General features: G+C 40.1%; 1 protein-coding gene across 9 annotated transcripts in view; it reads right to left on the bottom strand.

The window, feature by feature from the left end:
* The window catches only part of LOC137892562 (receptor-type tyrosine-protein phosphatase mu-like), a 148,693-nt gene that overhangs the window by 100,433 nt on the left and 23,522 nt on the right, over window positions 1-24,738 (bottom strand). For all 9 annotated transcript variants that reach the window (XM_068737806.1, XM_068737811.1, XM_068737808.1 and 6 more), the window contains exons 2-3: window positions 13,447-13,569; window positions 1,567-1,841 (exon numbers count right to left, since the gene is read on the bottom strand). In XM_068737806.1, the coding sequence (XP_068593907.1) occupies window positions 1,567-1,841; window positions 13,447-13,569 (398 nt within the window). The remainder of the gene's footprint in view (window positions 1-1,566; window positions 1,842-13,446; window positions 13,570-24,738) is intronic.

Genomic DNA, 24,738 nt, shown 5'->3' with positions numbered 1-24,738 from the left:
TATCCCTAAGGGACTTGGCTAAGTACTCCATTACAACAGGATTGATTAGCTCTGTCATAGGCTCTACTGTATTGAAATCTAGATAGATGAGGATATTTGGGTTTTTCTCTTTCATTGGTGCACTGCTTCACATCAGGATAAATAATGGGTCTTCATCTTACGCACAAAGTACATATTTTGAGTAGTATGTGCGGAACATATTTAGACACATTACATTTATTGGAAATTATAGCATTTGCGCATGTTCAGCAATTTTGGAAATGCATGACAATCTCAATTAAAAGTTTTAGGGATGACCTGACAGAAGAGTAATTATCAAAGGCTGAAAGGCTCATGATGACTAAAAGCCTTACCGGTAATTAAAAAATAATTTCCAAGTATCAGGTGGCTTCCCTTTGACGAATGCGTAGGTTACTATGCAATTAAAGATACCTATAATTAGTGACATGTTGTTAATTAGTGACAATCTCAAGCATTGGTTTCTCTTTTCTTGACTGAGAGTGGCACTAAATTCATTAGCATCCTCGCATTTACCCACGTTGTCAGTTTGGTTTTGGAACAATTACAAACAGAGACAGACCTTCCGCTGGGGTTTGAAAGGTAACAGATGCTGGGAATTTCCCTGAAAAGCATTACATGTCATTTTGGGCCTTAATGCTCACCCCACATGAAGAGATCTGCTGGAAAACCACGGACGGAATGTCCAAGCATCACTAAACTTCACTTAAGAGTCCAAAAGCAACACATCATTTTGTTAAAAATGTATTTGTTGCAATGGCGCAGCAGCTACAGTCACAGTGTCTGAACTGCACAAATAAAAGCTGAGCGACACATTTCTTAATTTTCTAAACAGAATCAATGAATCCAAACACAAACTAAAAACATGTGACCAGACTGGCTTTGCATCATCATTATGTCACACAAGGGTCACCATCCTCTTTCCTTCCCCCCTCTTCTCTCTTTCTTTTGTCCATGTGCCTCTCATTAAGGCTCCTATCTTGCATTCAGCAGAGAGAAGCTCAGCGGTGTCCCTTGTTGTAAGTTATCAGGCTGACTCTGGCTCAAGCAGGAGGACTCCCCTCAGTGCCACTGTGGACCAGCTCTGCCAGGCCATAATGAAATAATTTACCAAGGGAACGTCTCCCATTGGGGGGTTAAAGGGTCTCTCTGCATCAATTAACATTTGCTGGACTTGTGGAACAAGCCCTTCGAAAACTAATAGCCAGGCAAGTGTGAAATCACCTTGCCCCTGCCAGCAGTCATGTGCATTGGTAAGTGAAAATGAGTTTTCAGAATTGGAAAAAGAGAACTGTCTCAGATGGAAGGGAGAGAGAACGGATTACCATGGATACCGAGGTGGCCCCAGAAATCAATAATCTTAGGTGTTTTGAATGGGCTATTGTGTGATTGTTTGGATCTCCTCAAATAATACATTTATCTTGCTCCACCCAGTGAACAGGATTTAATGACTTTGGCCTGACTATAAAAGATGCTTACAACGAGCAACCTAGTTTTGTGATGAGACATTATACAAAAGAGAGCTGGATTCAGAAAACATATCCTCACCTGGTAGAAGTTGGGCCAGTAGGTGCTGATGGCCAGTTCTACCTGTCCCCAGGAGCGAGTGGCTGGACCGGACACGTTCCAAACAGGCATCCCCATTGGACTGTTGTTTTCTTTGATATAGACATTAAGGTGACCCGGGTGGCTGTTGTCTCTGCCTCCTATATAGTAGTGGAAGGTAACGCAGTGGGTGTCATTCTCCCTCAACTGTGGCGTTAGCAGTAAGGCCTTCTGCCCTGCAAAGCGTCCAGACGTGTTCATCATCATGAAGGCTGAACCTGCAACGTGGACAAGAGAATTCAGGAGTTGAGCAGACTTTATCCAATCAGCAGTTCAAACAGTGTCAGGTTAAGGCTTGCGCTGATTGCCGATCGGATCGTATATTGACGAATGAAGGGATGATCGACGATTGTTTCCCATGGCGCTATCAAGGCCATTCTAATTTACTTTAATATAGGCTAAAACTGGTACATGTTCATTCTTCCAACACTATTGGTATTAACATACCAAACTAAAATGGTGAACACTATAAACAGTTTACCTTCACTGTCATTGTGAGCATGCTAGCATTTAAGTCGTAGCTCCACTGTGCGTCAGAGACCCGCTTGCATGGCTACTCTTAGTCCTGTTATTCTACATGCACACTAAAGGCAACTCATGGCGGTACATAACAAGCTTTAAAAAACTTGCATGTAATAATTCTATGTTTTCTATGATGTGTAAGGATACATCACTGTCCTTTTTCTCGCTGTATGCTTTGGGTGTCAAATGCTACATCCCTATAGTACTTGTTTGACACCCACATTGCATTTAACAACCACTGACTTTCCAAAAGAGACCCAAATTATTTTTTTTAAACTCTGATTATGTTTTTAAACTTTCAGGTGCTGAATTCGAATTTCAGAGCATTATTATCGCAGCTAACATCCATTTGCTATGTAAAAATATAGTGGAGTAATAGCGTCCTGGGCACAGAATGAAGTCACTACACTGTGTTCATTTGGCCGTTAGAGCTGATAACTCCATCCCGACCAACGGCATGGAGTTATCAGCGTGGAAGTAAACACTTTTGGTTGTCTCAGCACTGTTGCCGCTGTTTGCGCTGCTAGCCACCAGCTCAGTCGTTGCCATGTTGAAAGCCGTGTGGAGAAAGTCCCTCAATCAGAGATATGCTTTGAATTTCGAATATAGCACCTCTATACATGAACTGTGTTTCTAATTGTCAACTGTGAGTTAGAAGCAAATAACAAATTCATGTATTTTATCTCTAAAGAAAGATGCCCAAGACTATTGTGGTACTCTCCTGTTAACATATTAACTATAGTTTGGATCTGTCGATGCTAAGAAGCAGGTGGATATTAACTTAACAGAAAGATTTCCATGACCATTACTAGCACTCAGGTCCTGAGGATTAACAGTCACAAAGTAACAGGCCTAATCTCATGAGTATGCAAGAAAGCAGGTAAATGCAGAGACCTTTTCTGTTAGCGCTGGGAATTCTAGCATGTGACCCTTAATGAGACAATGCTCTTATCATTGGATTGATAGAAACTCTCTTATCATTATAATTCATCAAAATAAAAAGACCAAAAAAAAAAGTAGTAAAAAATAAAATCGTAAAAATTCTTGGTGTTTGAGATAAGTGTTTTTTTCCCCTCCATGACAGAGAGAAGGGAAATGATGAGAAATCAATAAGTTAAAATCTATTTGCCAACCAAGCCCCATTTAGATTTTATCGCTTTGGTTCAATATTAAAGGTTAATCTAATTCTCTCCCCTCTTGCCAATAAAACACAAGTGAGAATTATTGTGTTGGCAAAGTTTCAAGGATATGCAGAACACATTCTATTTGTCATCATCCTATTTAGCTTGGCTCGGTAATGAAATTGTAACAGCATTTGAGACACAGCCAAAAATAATCTGTTTATGTTGAAATACATTTTCTTTTGGAAGTGTGATAATGATTGGAAGGCACATTTTGCTTAGAGGTGAGACAAACAACCTGTTAGCAAAAGCTCTGCTTTCCTGCATGTGAAGAAGAGCTGAAGCGCAGTCGATGTGAATTCTTGCCATTAAATTTAACATCTGGTGATTCACTCAGATACGGTGTTAAAAAAGGGTGAATAACGTCGACTAAATCAGCAGGATTGGTCCCCGAGTGTGTCAGCCAAACAGCCTCTCACAAAACCCTATTTGTTTCATCAATGACTCGAGCTTGCCCACTTGTCTTGTTGTGCTACACTTGTAACGCTCACCAATTCCATCTGTCTCCAGCTTCAGATAACGAGTGGGGGTTCTGTCATGTTTACACAATGAAACAGGAAGAGAGGGAGCAGAGGAGGAGGAGGAGGAGGAGGAGGAGGAGGAGGAGCAGTGAGTTGTGATGACACAGAGTCAACCCCCTTGGCTTTGTTTGTCAGGTGGTAGCAAGTTGTTGTTTAAAAGGATCTTAACATGTTTCGGATCACATGCGTGTCACATCACAGGAGGGGCTGCATTTTATTATCAACTAATATTTTCTCACCACTCACAAGTGAATCCATGAGCACAAACCAGTGAAACCATACTGCTGGTGAAACTAGGCATGTTAGGTGCACTGGATATTGTTTGCAAGTGAAATACAGATTATGTGGGCAAGAAGGTGCCCTGGCTTACATTAGGCTCTGAAAAAATTACTTTAGAAATTGAGAGACAATATCTCAAGGCTTGTTTTTAGCCTAACCAATTGCCAGAAATGCTTTTTGCTACTGAAGCAGTTGTGAATCACCGCAAACATGAGGGGTCCTTGCGCATACACTCATAAATGAGTGGCAAAAATATAAGGTCAGTAGAATGCGATACTTGTCATGGACAAATGGACAGACACATGCCCACACGCACACACACAACTAAACGCATGATCTCCCCACAGGCCTGTCGGTGACAATCATTGTGAAATTCAAAACATTTAATACATAGATGAGCATTTAAGGGCATTGTTGACCTTGGACAACAGTAGTTTGACACAAAATTGTAACTCAAGGTCCACTTTTTTAGCTTTTTTTCCAGAGCTTTCAACTTCATCTCATGGGCTTTGTCAGTGGATGGAGCTTACTCAGTTGTTGTGGTGATATCACAGTTGTCATCATTGTGGAACTTTAGAACTACAGAACTGCTTCCATGGCAACTGAGCAGTTCTATTGTTCCATACTTAGATCACATGATGGAAAACTGAGATATCACCATGACAACTGAGCAAACTATCTGCTGAGGAAGACTGTGAGATGTGGCTGAGAGCCCAGGAAGAAGCTAGTCATGTTTAAGGATTTTTTTGGCAAATAAAAACATAATTCAAATAGATGTGAATATGTCTTTCAGTGGTTTATGTGAGAATATTGTTTTCAGTCATGTCTGGCTGGGTTAGGGTTACTGGCTCTTTTGTGTGGTAAATTGTGATTAGCCATTTTACAGGATGATCGTGGCTTTCCTGTGTTTTTGATTGCCCTGCACAGCATGATCACTGTTATAATTCACTGTTGAGAGCCGCACACAGTTTTGCTCCCAGAGCTTTTTATAGTATTATTCGCTTTCAGTTGGTCTGCGATTCAAGTGTTAAGGCTAATTATTTCTGAGGCTATGCAGGAAGTTGTGTAAGGTACATGTAGAAGGGCGGGAGATGAGTCGACTTTGAGACACTTGTTTGTCCAACCTCAATCAGGTGCCGCTATATGAGGGCTGTGAGGTCTCTTTTAATAACATTCAGCCATCTGCTCAGGTGCACAGAACATTTTAGTTTTTTTCCCTTTGAGGCGTCAGCAACTCTTGGTGTGATGCGAACCAGCACTGATAATCAGCTGATGAATTGTTCATTTGCAACTCATGTTACAAAGACGGAGATCCTGGCGCCACTGCTTTCCTCTATGATGAAAACAGGCTGTTTACTTCTCATCTCAAAACAGCCATGTTGTGACAGTGTTGCACAGGAAATTTATGCACAGCACTGCTCTTTGTTGGTAATTAGGGATGAAAATATCAGATCCCTCATGCGGCATTTGTACATTTTTTACTACTACATTAATGAAATATTAATAAAACAATAGGTACCCTTTGTAAGATGTCAATTCCGTTTAATAAAAACTAAAATGCAGTGACTGTTAGTATAAAGTGCCATCACATGATAGAAATACATGTAAATATTAGAACATCGCTACCAGACATGTCGCAGAACTATAGCTATGACACTGTGACCAAATTTGAGGCCTACAAATTGTCTTGATTTGGGTCAGTGAACCCGAACACAACAACGGGGGAAAAGTCTTTCCTCATTATTGGCCACCATAAAACACAAGAATACAGTATTTCGAGTGACAGCGTGCTGCCATTGTCACTGTCTAAAACAAATTCAGAAGACGACAGGAGAACACTGATTTTCATTCAGTTTCTATGCTCTTAGATCCTAATGACCACATACTCTGCAGGACCTGCTGCACCATGACAAGCTAATTAGCCAGTGAGACTAAGAGCAAATTATAATGACACTGTGTTAGTGCTGTGCTAATGTGCTAGTGATGCACACGGGTGTTTTCTCCCCCTCTCCTCTTCTTTCTCTATCTCTTGTTCCTTAACAATGGAGTGTTCAAGACCAATTAAAAATAGAGAGCTCTCGGCACACTCAAGGCCCGTGTCTGCAACTCTGTAAAGGCCAGGGCTCGGCTATTGTCTGAGGTATTCAGAAGAACAGATTTATTATTATTCCAATGTAGGCCACCTTCACCTTCCATTACAATGATGGCTATACATGGAGAACAAGGAGGGACTGGTAGGAAAAATGAATTACTAAAAGATGAAATGTTCCTGTTGCAGATGCTAGATACAGTACATTTATGTTACTGTTCTTCAGAAATGAAGGGCACAACCATGAAATAGAAATGTATGACATTCATTAGATTAGAATATTTTATCAATTATTAACAAGGACACTGTGCCTGAATGAGGGCTGATGCACAGAGCACATTAACCACACATTGATTATCAGACAATTTGTTGTCAGAGGTCATAAATGAGAAGTAGTAGCAATGTACCTATACCCCTATATCATTTGAGTACTTGCAGATACGGAATACCTGTGCGAGTACTTGATACTACCATTGCAGTTCCAACAATAACTTTAAAAACATGAGAGGAAACATGACTTTTGTTGAATACCTGGAGCTTTATGAGTTTATCAACCATAGTTACCAGGAGGCAAAATAGTGGGCTACTTGAGATTACGGGTAAATTGTGTTCAGATAACGTTAACAATCAAAATATAAAAATAAAATGATCTGCAAAAGAAAAATGTGCACACATGCTTACTCACAATGTAAAGGGTCTAGTATTTTGTGTGGCACCTCTAGGTTGTGACCCTAACAATTCCTTTTCAATCTCCCGATTTCAGTGAATTTCTGTGATTAGTGGGTTTTTTTTGGTTTATTAAAGGTCTTGCAAGTACATATCCTTTATGTGGAAAAAGTAGAATGAAGCCTAAAGAGAGCTGCATGAAATCTGATGCCACATGTGTCAGCGTTGGTTGGACGTGAATACTACAATTTTGAAAATGAAAAGAATTGGGGGTGTGGCGTTAGAAAGACGTGAGCTTACCAGACCTCTGTAGCTCACTCCCCATCTCAGCTACATTTGCAGCTACTAGCATAACACAGTAAGTGCCGGCAGTCAAAGTGCATTGTGGGTAATGTAGGTGTCAGGTTTTGGCAAAAAAAAAAAAATATTATGTAAAAATCTTATGTAACCAAAACCTCACCAATAGCCTGCTAAAATACCCTACATCAATGGGGTATTATCTCTGATAGTCAACGTATCAACAAACTGTTGTTGTTTCATCAAAGTTTTCTCTTAGATTAATACTTTTCTAGTCAACGACAAATGTTTAGGTTTAGCTGGACATTTAGTAGTCTAATATAACAGCATCAGGGGTTTAGTGGTATAATAAGGCATTGAGATATACTCCAGGAGAAAGCTTCCATTGGAATTAATCCTTTCTCTTGTCAGCTCACTTGCACTGTCAGAGCAGGTGGGAGCTGGTCACACAGCTTGTGTCAGTCCTGGTGACAAACTGGTAATCACTAAAAAACGAAATACTTGAATTTGATGGCTTTCTAGCACCTTATCATCCAAAGACTGGTATTTCTATCCAAGCAATGGGTCTTGTGCATTAGAGTCAATTTTTCTGAGCATAACTCCTCTGACGTTATCCGGAAGAAACAGACAAAAAATAATGACCATAATCCATTCCAAGACTAACAAGTATGATACACAGTATGACCTTCTTCTTTTATGAATCAATCAAACTAAATTTAGAAATGACAGCTTTTCAGGATTACAACAATGTGACAAAACCACATTCTAATTTCCTCATTTCCTGCAATAAAGTCTCATGTCGTATTTGTTCTTTCTTTTTTGATAATCATTGTAGAAAGGAGGAGGAGGATCAGGGTTAGGAGAGAAGTGGACAGAGAACAGTGACCTGAGACAAATGTCACATGAATCCTATTAACCATTTTCTATGACATTTATGTTTCTTTGTTTGACTGTGGGAAGGAAACGTCTTGAAGAGCCTACTTCAAAAAGACTAACTGGCCTCCAATGTGTAAATATGATTTTCCTTAAAGACACATGACTGCACAAGTAACACAAAAGTTACCAAATAAATGTGCTGCACAGTAGGTATACACATAGAGGACTGGTTACACAAGCAGAATAAGGCATAATATAGCAAAATAGCCCGAGCTAAAGTGACTGCATTTGTAATTTATTTTTTTTTTCCTTTTCTTTAAAAAGGTAGGGAAATCTTCATAATGGAAATATAGTGCGATATAATTTAGTTCATACAAGTAGGGTACTGTCTAATCCTAGTCATCAAAGTCTATAGGCTGAAGGTATTTAGATTAATTATCAGTTGATTGATGGTCTGAGCAGAGGATATAATTTGCAATAATGACTAGCGCTCATTATTTCTCCTCCACTTAGGTCCTGAACTCTGTGGAAATCATTATGTGGGGGAAATCAGAATGAAGGGGCACTCTTTAAACCCAAACCCTCCAGGTCTCATTTGCTAATAAAATTTACAGAGGTCACCACCACGGAAAAGCACGGCTGCCGCTTCGGAAATGTCAATGAAGACAGGGCTATTCTCCCTGTCTGCCACCAATCAAAAATTCTCTCGCTGTGAGGGTTAGGCTGTTAATGTGAACAGCCGTGGCCTCCACTCAATATCCCAGAATTTTCTCTTTGTCCTTTGAAACATGAAAGGGTCCTGATAAAGTAACACTGAATAAGTTTGGGCTCTCCATATGAAGGACCGGCCAGGTTTCTTTTGATGATGTCAAACAGCTTCACCCAAAACAATTCATCATGCAACACGTTTCAGCCCCGTCATTTTAGTCAGGTGGAACCACTGACCCGTATTATGTTCCATGACAGCGTCCTTTGTTGCTGCGTGTCAATCAACAGCAATTCTTAATGGCTTATTATGTCATCTTAATATGCAGTACGCTCTATTGGCGCTCCACTGCAATAAATGGGTCATATAATGGCCCATTTGCCTGATACAAACCTATTACACAACAGAGAGTGTTCATGTGAGTCACCTAGCTGCATCATAAGCCTTAATTGTACATACCATGCACACTAATGGGAAGAGATACAGCATGCAAATATGATGTCCTCCATCATGACAGTACAGTGTGCTGTCATAATCCTTTTTATAGTTAAGGAGTAAACCGGTTTACTCAGACCACGCAACACTTCTTAAACCCACAAACTTGCTAAATTGAAAAATTGCAGTCTGTCATCCCCAGGAATTAATTCAGGAATTGATCAGGCGTTGTAATTTGCTGTTCGGTTTCGTCAACTAATCGTATAATGGGGTTTCTCCTTAACCTCGCAACCTTGCCAACGCCGTGCAAGGTGTGATTTTCACACAAAGTTGCGAATGGCTCAAAAGCAATTAGCTTATTTTCAGAAGACGGGGCCCCTCCCTCCTCAACAGCAAATCCCATCTTTTGCTGATGTGATTTTAAATTCTGATTAAATTTCTGATGTCCTTCAGTCAATGGCTGTTCTCTCCTCTCATATTTTAAGTGGCTATCCTCCTCCTCTTGCATTTGAACAGCACACGCAGTGTCGTAAACAACACTCCTTGTCCAGGCAAGGCGGAGGAGCTTTGTCAATTCATTACCTCCAGATTGAAATGTTCTAAAAGGTGAAGAGTTTGACTTTTAAAATGATCCGTCCTATCCATATGCAGCAAGGTTCCGCACTCTAAGGCACCCTTCTGGGTTCAAGAGTGAGCTGCATTTGCATTCTGCCAATCCTTCACTATTGTCTAGGTGTCATTTTCGACCAACTATGTGCTATCAAAACAAAGACCCCGTGCAACAGTTAAACCAAAACATTTCTCTCCCACAACATATTTAGAGCACACATTAAGAATACCACAATAAGTCATTTAGCTGGAGCTGCTTTTGCTATTGTGCGGAGCATAATACAAAACCCCTAATTAATCTCAGTTAGAAGACCTTCTTTCTCCTCCTCTTGCCATTATTCCCCAGAACGAGTCCCAGAGGAGAGTCGGGGAGCAGCAGCCCACTGCTGGCAGCAGCCATGACACCATCCAAAAGAGGAAGCCTCTGCACCAGCTGGGGCTCACTAAAAGCAGCTTCATTCTTAATGGCATCTGGACACCCTGCTCAGCACCACACTGCAAAACCTCACCAAGAAAGCTTCCTCCATTGTTCTCCGAGACTACTGAGCCACGTTGGGGAAATTATAACAAAAGAGTGTCGGGTGAAAACTCAGAAATCATTATTTTTGATACATAGGTCTTTGATTCCAGTGCGGTAATTTTCTCATCAAATAATATGCAATCCAAGCCAACATCTGACTGATAGAAGTGCATCCAGCTCCATTCTCCAAGGCTGAATGAGTGTTGTTTTTGGCTCAAATGGTTTCATTATCATTGTCCAGGACTGATTAGGCTTGTTGGTAACAACAGGACTGACGGTGACAGTTCTGCTGGGGGTTTCTCCAGTTGGCTTCGGAGAGGGAACACACTTGGGAGCGCCCGAGCAGACATGCAGAGCCTCAGAACTGGGCTGAGCCACCCTAAAGGAGCCGAAGCATGCAATCAGGGCTGTGCGGAGGGGATAAACAAGACTTCTCTCCGTCCAGACGTAGCAATTAGGTAGGGAGCGGATTGTCATAAACAACCAAGGGTTTCAGGCACTGCGTGTCTCTCTTCTCCGTATGACCAGAGGGCTTGCTTTCCTTGTTGCGTTTGATTTTGATTTTCCTTTCTGGTACTCCTTTGTTTACATGTCAGGATGGAATCGGGCCCGTTTGGTCTTTGGTTGCAGTATTAGCTTTGCAGGATTAAAGAGAGTCCTGACATCAAATTATGCAAAAAGGCGTCTTGTGAATGTGTTCTCTGCACACATTACAATGACACAGCACCTTAATTCAGGATGTTTCCGACTGATTCCCGAAGTCTTTGATACATGTTTTTGCAAGCAGAGATTAGAATATGTGTAGCTTTCAAGTCTGAATGTTTTAAACCTATAATGAAAATAGGATATGATATAATTGCATAATGAATTCTGCATTGTTTTAAAGAACTCGAGTCAAATTTTTCATACTGACATCTTCTTCTTGGCACTTCTTGGTTAAGGTTAGGTTATGGTTAATATAAGTCAAAAGTTCCAGGTCTCTGGCAGAACACCAACCCCCCCATTTGAATTGTGTGTTTTTATACATATAACTACTAGAGATGGCAATACCAAGGTAAAAGAATATTTTTGAGGGGTTGGTGGAGCCTTGAAACTCAGAATATATGAAAGCGCAGTAAATGAGTTTAGTTTTGCCAGATAATATTATTGGAGTTTATTTATTTGGAGCAATTTAGCCCTGCAGAATCGTCCAAAATGCCAAGCGATACTAGTATTGGACCTAACACAAAAGCTAGATGTTTAAACCTCTGGAAGGATTTGATTTGCCCTAAAAACTCAGCCAGGTTTTAATCATCACTTTAATCACACATTCACATTGACATTAAGAACACCCTTACTTGGACAGATACTGTCTGGAAACCAATTTCAACCAATGTTTGAGGTAGCAATGCCTTCTGTTCGGAACAATCTGTTCTGTGAGAATGATGAGGTCGTTTTGTCAAGATTCATAAGTACAGGTTGAGAGTGAGACAGCAATCAGAGGTGAGATAGCTTTCCCACAAGTGTGCCTTTCACCTAAATGCATTTCTACCCATCAACCCCCTCTCCGGTAGCCCTAAAACAATTTCAGCCGTCAAGTACACTACATTTCACTTCCCCTTTCATTGCGGTCAAAGAGGAAAGATTACAATTTCGCAAGGCGGGTTGAGTGCTCACACTGAGAAATGGAGAAAGTGCTGCAACCTGTTAATTACGCACAATTCAAGGTGCACAGGTAGAAAACAAGCCGATCTCAAGAGCTCTCAGACTAGGAAGCACAATCAGGCACACGTCTTAGCCAGACATGGGATTTTTAATCAAATATGTTAAATTTAGACCGTGCACAGTGTTAATTTGTTGGTCAAGGCTTTTCCAGATTTCCCTGTAACCTTTGCCCAGCCTCCATGTGTCCCGACATTAATCAATTGTGATAGAAAAAGCAGACACTTCCCCCTCCATGGAAAGCAATTTCTCTGGGGCGGTTCAACACACATCATTCTGGTGTACACACAAACAGGTCTGGGCACTGGCTGCTTAAAATTAGTGAGGGCCTGCTAATTAATTCCCCCTCTGTCACTGGGGGGGCCCAGTGCAATCTATCTGTGATGCAGCCTTTGTGAGATTAGGCGTCAGATACGGGAGGAAAACAATATCCATTAGTTTGCAACGCTACCTTTGTTATAACACAAAAAAAGCGTCATTCCATTAGTCTAATTCCTTAGGTGCCTTCTGCTCTGTGGCGGTGATATCTCCGCATTTCAAATCAAATGAAAAGCGATCAATGGAACATTAAAGAGACAAATTGTGTGCGACAGACACAAAATGCAGGGAAAGCATTTTAATGAATTTCAATATGTGGCTGATGAATAGACTTCTTTGATTAAAATAGAGCTGGCTATTTTGATATCAAATGGCGCTTTTGTCTCTGTTCATGTGACGGTCACAAAGATCTTTGTGGTAGATACTTAGGTGGAAAGAAGTTGCATGGAAATCTCATATTGATAACAAAAAAGAAGAAACTAGAGTTGGAACTTTAATAAAGAATGTAGAGTACTGTGCAAGATAAAATGGTACATGTCCATATAGCTGTAATCAATATGTATTAGTCTCTAACACTAAGTTATGTAGTTATATTAGTCAGACTTACAGCCTATTTAGAAAAGAGTCTCATGTAAATTCTAAATCATCAAACTGAACCGGCCATTTGGATATAAATTTAATTTGGTGGAAAAACCATAACAGATACAAATTTGTCATGTAATTTCTTTGTCAAATGAGTTGTATGTTTGGATATTTAGAATCGTTGTGCACATTGCTTGTCCACTTGAGTACACAAGGAATATTTACTCCTTTTAAAGATACTCTTAATCATTGTGGATGTCATGGTGGATGTCATATAATAAGGAGGAGTAGCATCTTTCAAAATGGAACAGCTGTGTTGTATGATGGGGACAAAATTGTAAAATCCCAAATGTTTTTCTTTTTAACAACTGGGCTTTTCCAATTCAGAAAATAATATTACGTTATGTAAAAATAGTCAAAACGGACAGTGTGAAATGCGCAGACTATTGCAGTGATGCATTCCCTGTATGGGGAAGGAATCATCATTTCTCTTCTTGACGAGCCAGAGTCACCGTCCTTACCTGAGGGCATCCATGGATCCGGTGAAGACTTTTCTCTGGTGTTGACCTGCTCCCAGTCTAGGTCATCGTCTCTGCCTTGGCTGTATCCACATGCTGCCAGCGGCTTCTCAAAGTTACAATCGCCTGTGATAAAAGAAAAATTCATATGGTTATACATTTTTTTCCATTAACTTGGTTCTACAGTTTTTTTCCATTTACTTTCTGTTCAAATGAATGAATATATAAATTAACTTCTCAACTATTTTTTTTTTTTTAGCCAGCGGTTTTCATAATGCAACACGCCAGACAATGAGATGCATTTAAGTGAGACAGAGTGAAGGATTACTGTAGTAGGGGAGGCACAACATACATTACCATCATTAGCAACACGGCAGTCCAATTTCACAATGACAAGTATGAAGTGTCCAAACTCCATCATCGTTAGGCATTATGTTCCAAAACTGCATCACCATCAGGGATAAATTGATTTATTTTCCTTTCCGGCCACAGAACTTTGCTGTTCATGCGCCCTTACTCCACAGAGCCACTCTAATCCTTTTTACAAGCTGCTTGCAAAATGACAGCAAGCAACCATTAGGGCCAGGCTTCAACCAGGGTTGGCGTGTGGTCGATTAATACAAATACTCCTTTATTCCTCGCAACTTAAAGGCCACACAGAGAATGTGAGAGTTGAGCTTCCACCCCCCCCCCCAAAGTGCTTTTCAATACACTCATAAATCTGCAAAAAAAAGGCACGTCAGAACAATATGTGGCTGGAAGGGAGTTCATACCGAGATAAAAACATACGTATACGTTATGTTTCACATACTTTATACAACGGTAGCTTTTACACAGTGTGAGGTCGATTTCAGAGCAGGCAGATGACTTGGAGAAGAATTGGACAAAATTATATTATGCTGCGTCAAATACAGGATTGTATTGGTTCTGTGTTGATAGCAGGTGCACTGTATATCATCTTGCTTCTCGCCAGAATCCAAATGTTGAATCTGAAAATGTTTGCTTGCACCTTGCTAATAAGTTTATAAACACAGATGACATACAAATTGTATTGCCACTGGGAATGTCCTTTGAGACAGAATCCATGCCAGGCCAAAACCAATATCTCATCTCTTACAAGCTCCCTCTGACATTCTGCTGCATAAAGGCTACGAGCTGGGGTTTTTGTTTTCCCATTTATCTCTCTGCTGACATTTACAGTACACGTGCAAATGAGTGGCCAGACGAGGAGAACACAGGATAATTAATATCTAGCTCCATAGGGCAGCTACTAATGATATATTTGCTGCTTTGTCTGTTTTTTGAGGGGGTGGACATGGGAAAAAAAACCAAGTGATTACAAAAGTACCACAGCTAAAAGGTTGAGGGATTGTTGAGAGCTTGTCCAGAAATTCATTGCCTCCTTCAGTGAAGTAACACATCTCCAAATCAACTTGTTAGGATGAGAAGCTTGTGTAACGTTGCCTGTGTTAGCTAGGTTACCTGCAGTGTGAAAAATCAGGGAGAAGCTAAGTGACAGTGAACAAAGTAAAAAAAAAATAAAACAAAGAGAGACAGATATTATTCTCAAGAGTTAGCACATCAAACTAGAATAAAAGACGGTGATCAAAAATGGTTTCATAGCCAGCAAAGCTAACGTTAGCTAGCTCAAGCTCAAGTAGCAGTAGTAACTTTAGCTAGCTTACAGCATAGCCATCAAAGGTAACGTTAGTAAATTAAGTTGCCAATTACAGTGTGAAGATGTAATGTTGGTTACCTAACTGTGTTTATTTGTGCTTTTATAGAGCTGCAAACCAGAAGGAACGGGACGATGTTTAAAGGGAATGGAGACATAAAGAGAGTCAAGACGATGAAGAAGTGAGGCAGTCAAATCCTCTCTCACTGTTCACTCTTCTCTTTTCTTTCTCCTTTACACTGACATGTAGTTCATGCAGGTCACATTTACATGCGTTTTTAATTATTGATTTTTCTTTGAAACATGCAGTACCTCTTCAGTTTTGGAATACAAATGTTCCTAATATCTGTGTTACAAAGTCATCTGTATAAATGATTGAGGACAAACTTAAACTTCAGCAATATTGTACAAGAATTCTTGTGTTTTCTACTTTTTTTTTTAAAGTTGGGAATTAAATGCAAAAGCAACAGGTTGTAGTACCCTTTGTAAATATACGTTAACATGCTGGTAATACTGTAAAATTACTATAAAACCGAGTTATTCTACCATCGCATACTGTAATCCAATATACTATAAGATACCGTTAAAATATATTCCAGTAGCTGCAACATAAAATAACAGTAAATTACTTAATACTTTTAATGTATTTTGACACTTTATACTTTAACTGATCAAAATTTTTAATGCATGACCATTACTAGTTTTAAAGTATGTCTACACTGTGCTGTTGGTACTTTTACTTTTTTTTTATAAAATGTTTATCTCCACACGTTTCCCTCTACATACATTAGTTTTTCCCTCCAAGCTATTATGCTAAGCTCATTAAGTCATTTCTTTAACAGCTGCTAAATGCCATTGTATAATTGGGTCCCAGTTAATTCCTTATTCTGTGGAGGCAGTGAAGTAAAAGATCCACATAAAGCAGCATAGTACATAACCTGTACAACCTGTAATGTTAATCAGCAGCAGTAACAAGTGGCCGGAAACCTATTCCCAAGACTACCTGGGAAGGCTCTTAACCCCCAACAGTTCTGTTGGAGCTGTTCTCTACCCAACACTAGGAAACTTGTGGTTGTCCTCCACCTCTCTCAAGCAACTGTGTGAAACTCTAAGAGTGAGAGGGCGGTGCTGAAAAAGACCATGTGCTTTATGCTTTCTCTCCAAATAAATAAAAATGGTTGTGTTGGCAAGTTTTTAAGTTGGAGAACATTAACATGAGTCTTTGGCTGCAGCGTCACAGGGACTGGCTCCATTCCATCAATATTTTGACTCAATAGTTCCAAGATGCTTTGCCCCATGCCGCCCACCTTCCTTCTCACAGCATGGTGGAGCTCAAACAAACTCAAAGAGGTGGCTTTTATTGGTGTTTGATATTCAAATTGATGGCATTGGCGAGGACAGAAATGCATTCCGAGGCAGTGGGTAATGGGAGTGGAGGGAGAATTTTGAACACTGAGAGCAAAAAAAAAAAAGCCTTCAAAAAGCATATACACTAAGCAGAGCCCAGTCCTTGTTTCATTCTATTTATTTTACGTCAACTCAGTGTTCAATAATTAATCAGGAAAATAATAGGCTTGAGGTTTCAGTTTGAAACTTCATCCCCTTCAAAGACATCAACAGATCTGTTCTATTAATGATGCTCTTGTTGCTCAGTTGTAAATAGGAGATTAACAAAATATACTGCTTATAGCACCAATATGTTATTCCACTGCTCACTTGCAGTTCAACCTGCAACTGTAGTCTAACTATTTTAGAAGTATGTAATGCCAGAAGTTGATACAATGTATCAGTTAAGGGATTTTCTTTAAATACATCCAACCAAACCAATCCTAAATGAGAAAATAGTGAATATAAACCAAATCACGCTGTATTGTCTCTCTTGGTGGCTTTGTTTTCTTATTGATTCTCTAAAAATCTAGTATTTATAAATAAACTCATACTGCTTTTTTCATTGACAACACTGAAGAACCATCCACATGCATTGCTTTAGCTGAACTCTTTTGACCATTAAGACAGGGTAACAGGGTGGAAACAAGCAATAAACCGATTTGCGTTGCTTTGATCGTTACATGGGGCTCTTGGTTTCAGACTCCAATAACGCCTGCAACCTGTTATTGATCTGCTGTAGCACTGTTCTGTCCTGAGGTAAACATTAAAGCATCTTGTTCAACAGAAGCTACATGGTGCCACAAGCTTTCTTGAATGTGCGACTTCACCAATGTGAGTGATCACATGTTGCATGCCATCAATACCAACTGCTGCTTCTGAGTCAAGAGATTGTACACACGCATGCAGATGAACGCATCAATCAATAGCATCATAATAGTCCTTCTCTCAGTAGGAGGTTTATATCGCTGCCAGTGTGTGGCACAACCCCCATATAATCAGCCTCGACAGCTGCTGAAATAGATATCCCAACGAGAGGCTGCCAACTCTCTGAAGGAGATTTAACTTTCAATAAAAGCTTCTATGAGGTGTGGGTAGTCTGGGACTACAGATGAATGTGCTCCACCCTGTCAACATTCCCCTTTCAAAAGAAGCAGGCAGCTTGAAGCTAAAAAGGTGGCCCCAGATATGTCATGAAACAATTTATTCCTGAGCGAGAACACACAATAGTCTTTATATTCTCACGCAGAGTGCATTTCAAAGAAATCTATCCATCTTTTCCTGGACTGAGCCAGAGGCCAGAATCAATACCTCAACCCCTCAATGCTAGAGCCAATTTCTCCTAAAGATTTTCAAGTCAGACTTAAAAGGCCTTTTGTTATTGTACCTGTAACAAAAGTAAACTTTAAGCATTAAAAGCAGAGCGTGTGTGTGTGTGTGTGTGTGTGTGTGTGTGTGTGTGTGTGTGTGTGTGTGTGTGTGTGTGTGTGTGTGTGTGTGTGTGTGTGTTGTGTGTGTGTGTGTGTGTGTGTGTGTGGTCAAAGATTGGTAATTCACACAGTCCTCTCTGAATGCCAGTGAACGAGTGTAGGACGGATAGTGAGGGTGGTAATGAAATATTGAAAAAAGAAAATCTGTGATAAGGTGTTAAATGGAAAATAAGGTGTTTTTGAATACGTTCAGAGTAGAACTCCTTGGCGAGGTTGTAATTGACATTGTTCTGTTCTGTTTCGCAGCACTTTTGTTTCTTTGCCAAATTACATTTGTAAAATGTTCCTCCTATTGTAAATTCTTGCTTTCTTAATTTTGGTGTCAATTTCTTAAAGAAAAATATGAAATTCAGCAACGCTAATTGGATGCAAACAGGTCCTTGAATTTGCGACTTGTTTTATTCACTCTTTTAAAAAAGAAATAGTTTGACATACTCTCTTATATCAAGCTAGTTAGCTTAGCTTAGCATAAAAATTGAAGACGGAGGGTTGGTACAGCTTGCCTGGTTCGGTCCGAATGTAACAAAATCCACCTTTGAAAGCCTCTTGAGTTTACTAATTAATACATTTTATCGCGTTCATTTAATTCATTAAAAAATTATAAGTGCGAGAATGAAATAGAATAATGAAGTTGTGGTTTTACAGGTCGTTGTGTAACAGACTATTTCTTGGCAGCATAGTCATCACTGGGAGATTACCAGGCACCCACAAACTCCAGGAAGTCAATCATATAGACAAAATGCTATAAAACAATTCCTTTAAGATTGTTTTATTTGGTTTACTTTTGTTTGAGAGGAGATAATACAGAGAAAGAAGACGAGAAAGTTTCTAGGCAGAACATGAACTCAGGACTCTGCAGGACTGCAGGCACTGAATATGTTTGGCACCGGAAGCCACAAGGGCATCTGTACGATAATTACTAGCTACTACATAATTAGTGGTCATTTTCTACCCAGTAATTTTGAGAGTGTTGCATATGATGTGTTGCAAAGCAAGCAAATTAATAACAGTACAACCATTAGTGTGGTGTGTGTTGTAGCTGTTAAATAGAATATCCTCAGAGTGAGGTAACTGAGCCCCTTTCCAGCGACGCCACTGCTTCAGTCCCAGTGGCAGATATCATTGCTGCAACATCTCCCTAGCCCCTTTGCCAATTCTGCAATTACCAGCTTTCCAGTCTGCTCGGTCTGGCGAGGAAATCGCAGGTCTGCTCTTTGCCCCATTCTGCCTCAATGTCTGCACTTGTTTTAACAAACATCTTGTCTGCTGGCGTCCCCGCAGACTGAAACCACAAGGCAATCTTGGGTAATTTAAAACCAATGTCGACTATCTCCCTCCACCACCGCCAGTTTAGAGCTTCAGAATCCTGCAGCTAAGCCCCTTAGGGACTGATAGGTCTTTTCACTCTGGCCCTATTTCACTTATCTATTGGCAGCTCCTGCCAAGTCCTATCTCTGCACTGAATTGCATGTATATAAACTATCTGTTTGGGGACTTTGAACTGAGGGAAGGGATTTAGACAATCAATCTCAATATCATTATCAATCACGTCTTGCTGTTCACCACATTGATTTGGGGGGGAAATAAAGAAGTTGGAGTGGAGATTTCCTCTGATAATCTGCCTGGCTGAGCCATGCACTTGTCAGCAATGTTTTGCAAGACAGGACCGACAAATCACATCTGACAAATCAGGGCGAAAAGAGAACATCGCATTTGTTGGTTACAATGGTGGAATATGTCTGACGACATATGAGGATTTTTATTTAAAAAAATATTGTGTACAAATGTATTATTTAAAAACTATGTGTAGCTCAAAACCAATCGCGTTATAAAAACCTCTACATTTTCTTTGTCTTGTCAACCAGATATCAGCTAGATGAGTGTGCTTTAAATCAGGAGTACAACAAAGCTCCTGATCAAATCCCCTCTTGTGCATGGTTAGATGTACATCAGACATGACAGGCAGCCTTCTCCATAGATATGCTAAATTTTGACAGATGATTTTCAAGCTATGTGTGCCGGCGCAGGGCTCGACGTTCTCTTCCACTGCTCCTGTCAAGAACTTCCAGTAAATGACTTCAAATCCATCTCCATTCTGGATAACCTGCCAGGCACCAATTAAGACAAATATGGAATCTAACTCAGAGACTTGAAAGATCCCCATTGTCATTTTTCTCCAAGCAATAGAAATTAGGACTTCAGTCTGTCTGCATAAAAGTATCCTGTGGCGATAACACCAAACATTATGCCAGTTTTTCCCCATAGCAGAGGTCAATTTTGAATCACAGCATGCCAGAATTTTTCAGGAATGTTAAGGTCAAATAATATAGTTCAGAGGCTCATTTAAACTCAGGCAGACAAGCTCCCAAATGTCGAAGATTTAATCAATTTCTGAACCGTGTTCAATTTCTGAAGACTGAGTGAAACCCACCTGCTGTGCTCGGTGTTAAGTTCGAAGAGAGGGTGGCTTAGGCGCAATCTGACTCTAACTTGACAGCAATAACTCTGGTTAACAATGGCTTCTCCTCCTATTGTTCTCAGCATCCTCATTCTTGTCTCTATCCACAGACAGAGCTGCAGTCTGTCTGTCTCAGTGCCTCTGCCCTCCAGAGAAAGAGACAGAGAAAATAGGGCTGTTTCCTATTCGACTTAATGCCTGTTGATACACTAAATGTGGAAATAGGCTTGTTTGTCTTCCCATTCAACATGCCCCAAGAAATGATACGGTGACTGAGCATAAAAGGCGCTCCATTAAAATCACTGTTTATTTGTTGCATGAGTCAAAACTGCGCTGGGGAGAAGATACATTTTGAGCAGTGAGGTGAGGAAAAGCTGAGAAAAGTTTCTTTGTCAAATAGACTAAATTAAAAACAAAAGCAAAATCTTGCTATGTCTGAATGCACGGCAATTGTTGATGCGTATCCTGTGCTGCAGAATCAACTCGTGAAGATAGCTTGAAGTGGAATTTACTCTCTGCATTGATTCACAACACAGTAATAGCTCAATACTATAAGACTGGAAATTAAAACTTCTTCCAGCGTGGTTTCGCATTTGATCCAGGTGTGATGGGCCACTGGCCTGAGCTTCAATCAATAAAAGACAGTATAAGAGAGGAAAAAAGCTCCCTGGCTTCCGGTGGAAAATAGATCCACACCTGGACATGGAGGCCCCAGGAAGAGAAATAAGAGCCCAGTCTGTGCTCAAAGCTAAAACCCCCTGGCTCACCCCTGACCATTCAGACTGAACCCCTTCAATCCTCCCAAAACCTCCTAAGTCAGCAATCCTTTGAATTCTGCCTGAGTGTAACAAAGGAGGAATGAAATGCTAATATCGGTATCAGTAGCTTCCCCCCCTGTTCTCCTAGAGTTTCCCAGAGTCTAATTTGTCAAACATGCAAGTAACAATGCCAGAAATTAGCCCAAAGGGAGGTTTCCTCCAGAGGAGAGAATGATTATGTTTGATCATGGAATAAACAAGAACATTATCATGCTTTGTTGGTTTTCCTGAACTGGAAAGAAAACGCTTGTTTTTATGTGTGGAGGAGGGAATAATTCAAGGTTGAATGTCAAAGAATTAGGAAATCACTGAGGCTAATTAGAAAATGTAGAAGAATAGAAGAAAGGTTGAATCAATCCCTCTTGAGAAGGAGAGAAAAATCTAGGCCACAAGGCAGAGCTTGCGCGTTCAGGCCGAATTATCAGCTTGATGAAATATCATTACTTGGCTTTTGTGTCGTGACGTATCGTCAATCACATATGCAGTGTGTTTAATCCCCCGCCACACACAGCCGCGTCAAGCTCCGAAAGTCTGACCAAAATGTGGGCGCACGGTGAACGGGTGGAAGGCGGATCCCAGCCCGGGTGAAAGGTTACCGTGTGGATCTGAACGCTGCCTTGACAGGTGTGGCTGAAGAGATTTTAATCCTAGTGGGAGCTTTTTCAAAGTGCTGTCTTGGGGTCTTCACCTGCTCACTTCAAACATTCAGACCCTTTGTTTCTCTGCTGAAGCCCAATAAATCAGCTACCTGAAAGGAAAAGTCCACGGCCAGGCTTAAACCTCCTGGGTAAGGGGCAGCCAACATGGCAGGCATGAGGCACTGAGCCCCCCTTTTCAAATTTACTGCGTGTGCCGAGGTCTTGTTGTGCTTGGTCAGTGTGAATCTCAAAAACGAGTGGGATGAATCTCGTCTTCAGGCCTTTACACACAGGGGGCATTTTTCTCTGTGCAATTAATTCACATGCAAAAATAATTTTTTAGAACTGTTGTTTTTGTCAGGAGTACTTTTCACACAGAAAGTGTTTTTTTTTTTTTTCAGAGCAAGGTCAACTTTTCTTAGCTTTCGCAGAAAAAGTCATTAGCCAATCACATTGTGCGGACCGGACATATTAAAAACGTCCACTATATTGTACAATAACACAGACGCTCTGTATTCCAAACAAAGACGGCAAAATTTGATTACTCCTTACAACAGACAAAGACAGCGCAGACCAGATCCCCTGTTCTGTTCTTACCTTTCACAATAAAAGCCCTAGATATACACAGTACACTGTCAAACTGTTTACCAGAGGGAACTCAAATTTACTCTGACAAGTTTGCTGAAAGGAAACTCAATAAATTATCTTAGAGTAGCTTAGTAGCTTAGGATATTTAACAATTTGACACTCTGGGTCAATAGCATCCCGGTAGTTGTTCTCTTTTATTAAAAATGTGCAGCAACTGTCGCATGAATAGTTTTGATGCATAATATTCACAGTATTTCACATGTTTGTGTCATTTAGTCGTCACGCCGTCGGTGTGTAAAGGCCTTTACTGTATTTAACTATATCCCCAGTCCTTACAGCCATGATATTTTAAGACTGTAGATAATTACACCAAAATTGATCACCAACAGCATTTACCATGACATGTCTCTCCTTTGTAAAGTCTCACCCACATGATTTTGTCTCGTAGCCTCAAGCCATCGATACAACCGGCAACACAGTCCGTTACCACGGTGTCAAAATGCTGCCCAGAATCACAGTTGATTGGCCATCGGTCTGTTTCCAATCAGTGATGCGCCGATCTGATTGTTATCGCAGTCGGATAAGAAAGTTATGTATAAATTAGGTGGTATTTTGGAAAATATGTTACCACTGTTTAAGTTATCCATGTTGCACTGCATTCCTGCCAGGTGCCATTGTTTTGTCATCATTGTATTGTATATTTCATTTGTCCTTACAAGGATGTAATTTTTACTAGGGACTTCAAATATAATTGTTGTCCCCCTCACCTTTATTGTCTCAGGTTGGCATCCTGTATGGCAGCCTCTGCCATCAGTGTGTGTGTGAAAGGGTGAATGTTGACATGCAGTGTAAATCACTTTGAGTGGTCGGAAGACTAGGAAATTTGGCGCTTTGTAAATGCAAATCCATTTAGCTTAAATCTGATTTCATTTTTTTTAAACTTCAACTTTCAACTCGGTGCAGCCCACCCACTTTTAATAGGATAATGCATGCATGTGTCACCTCTATACAGTGAGTGGCAGAATCACGTCAGACAAATTAGAGACTTTTCAGCTGGTTTGTTATCAATTCAGACAGTTAAGTGGTATGAATAAGTCAAGGAAACAAAGGAATTCCCTCAGTCTCATTAATATTATTAATTTTTAAATCCAATTATTGTATGACTGCTCATGACCTATTTTCTGATTTAAGTGTCCTATCAAAACCCAACACATCACAGGAAAGTAGATGGTAGATGGTTCTCAAGCTCCTTTGGGAGACTTTGGTCCTCCAATCTTGGCCGCCTTCTGCCGTGTCCCCTGCAGGAGAATATTACTATCTAGCGATACTGTGCCATCCGGGTGAATGATCACAGGTATTAGTACAGAGCACACAAACTTCTGAGGCACAGCACCTCTCTGATCCCTCGTTACACTGCAGGTTCTTTCATTAACAGTGTGACAAACGTCCGTACAAAGTCATAGTGCAAGCACATTCTAGCTGGACGGAAGTAGGAATTTACAACGGAGGAGAGCCACATGCGGACAGAAGAAGAAGAAGTCGGGACCCATGAGTTGAGCAAATGTGCAGATTGAAGCGAACTAATCTGAATTGGTTCCAGGTAATATTAAAAAAGCTGAAAGAAGCAGTAATACAATTAAACAAGACATTTGAAGACGTCATCATGGGTTTAGGAAAACAGTGATGGACACTTTTTCTGGTCTTTTCTGATGTTTTATAGAACAAATAACTAATTATTTTATGATTAAATAATTATCAATTGCAAATATATTTGGCAGATTATGTGATAATGAAAATAATTGTTAGTTACAGCCATATTTAGCACCAAACATCTACATCTTTAAAACCTTCCACTCAAAGATACTAACCTTTATCATCAACTTAGAACACCAGATATATATATATATATATACTACTACTACTTAGTCAAATTAATGAGATAAAAAAGGTGTGTAAAAATACATCAGATTAGTCTGATTCACTATAGGAATACTGGACTAAAGAATTAATGTGTTAACATTTAAGTGTCAAGTGTGATGCCATGAGTACTATAATCACTATAAGTGAAGACCAGCATCAAAGACCTGAGAAGTCTAGAAAGGAACATATACTGTACATACATACCCTGAAATAGTATAATAATATGCATTCAGTGCTAATTCACTGAGCAATTAAAAAAATAATACCAGGGAACTCTTAAACTCTTTTCTAAAAAGTAACAATCGAGCAACAAAGGGGCTTA

The sequence above is a fragment of the Cebidichthys violaceus genome, unplaced genomic scaffold (assembly GCF_023349555.1).
Source record: "Cebidichthys violaceus isolate CVI_PGR_0920_01 unplaced genomic scaffold, fCebVio1.0.p SCAF_8, whole genome shotgun sequence".
NCBI classification, from domain to species: domain Eukaryota; kingdom Metazoa; phylum Chordata; class Actinopteri; order Perciformes; family Stichaeidae; genus Cebidichthys; species Cebidichthys violaceus.
This window is presented reverse-complemented; position numbering and strand designations above follow the sequence as displayed.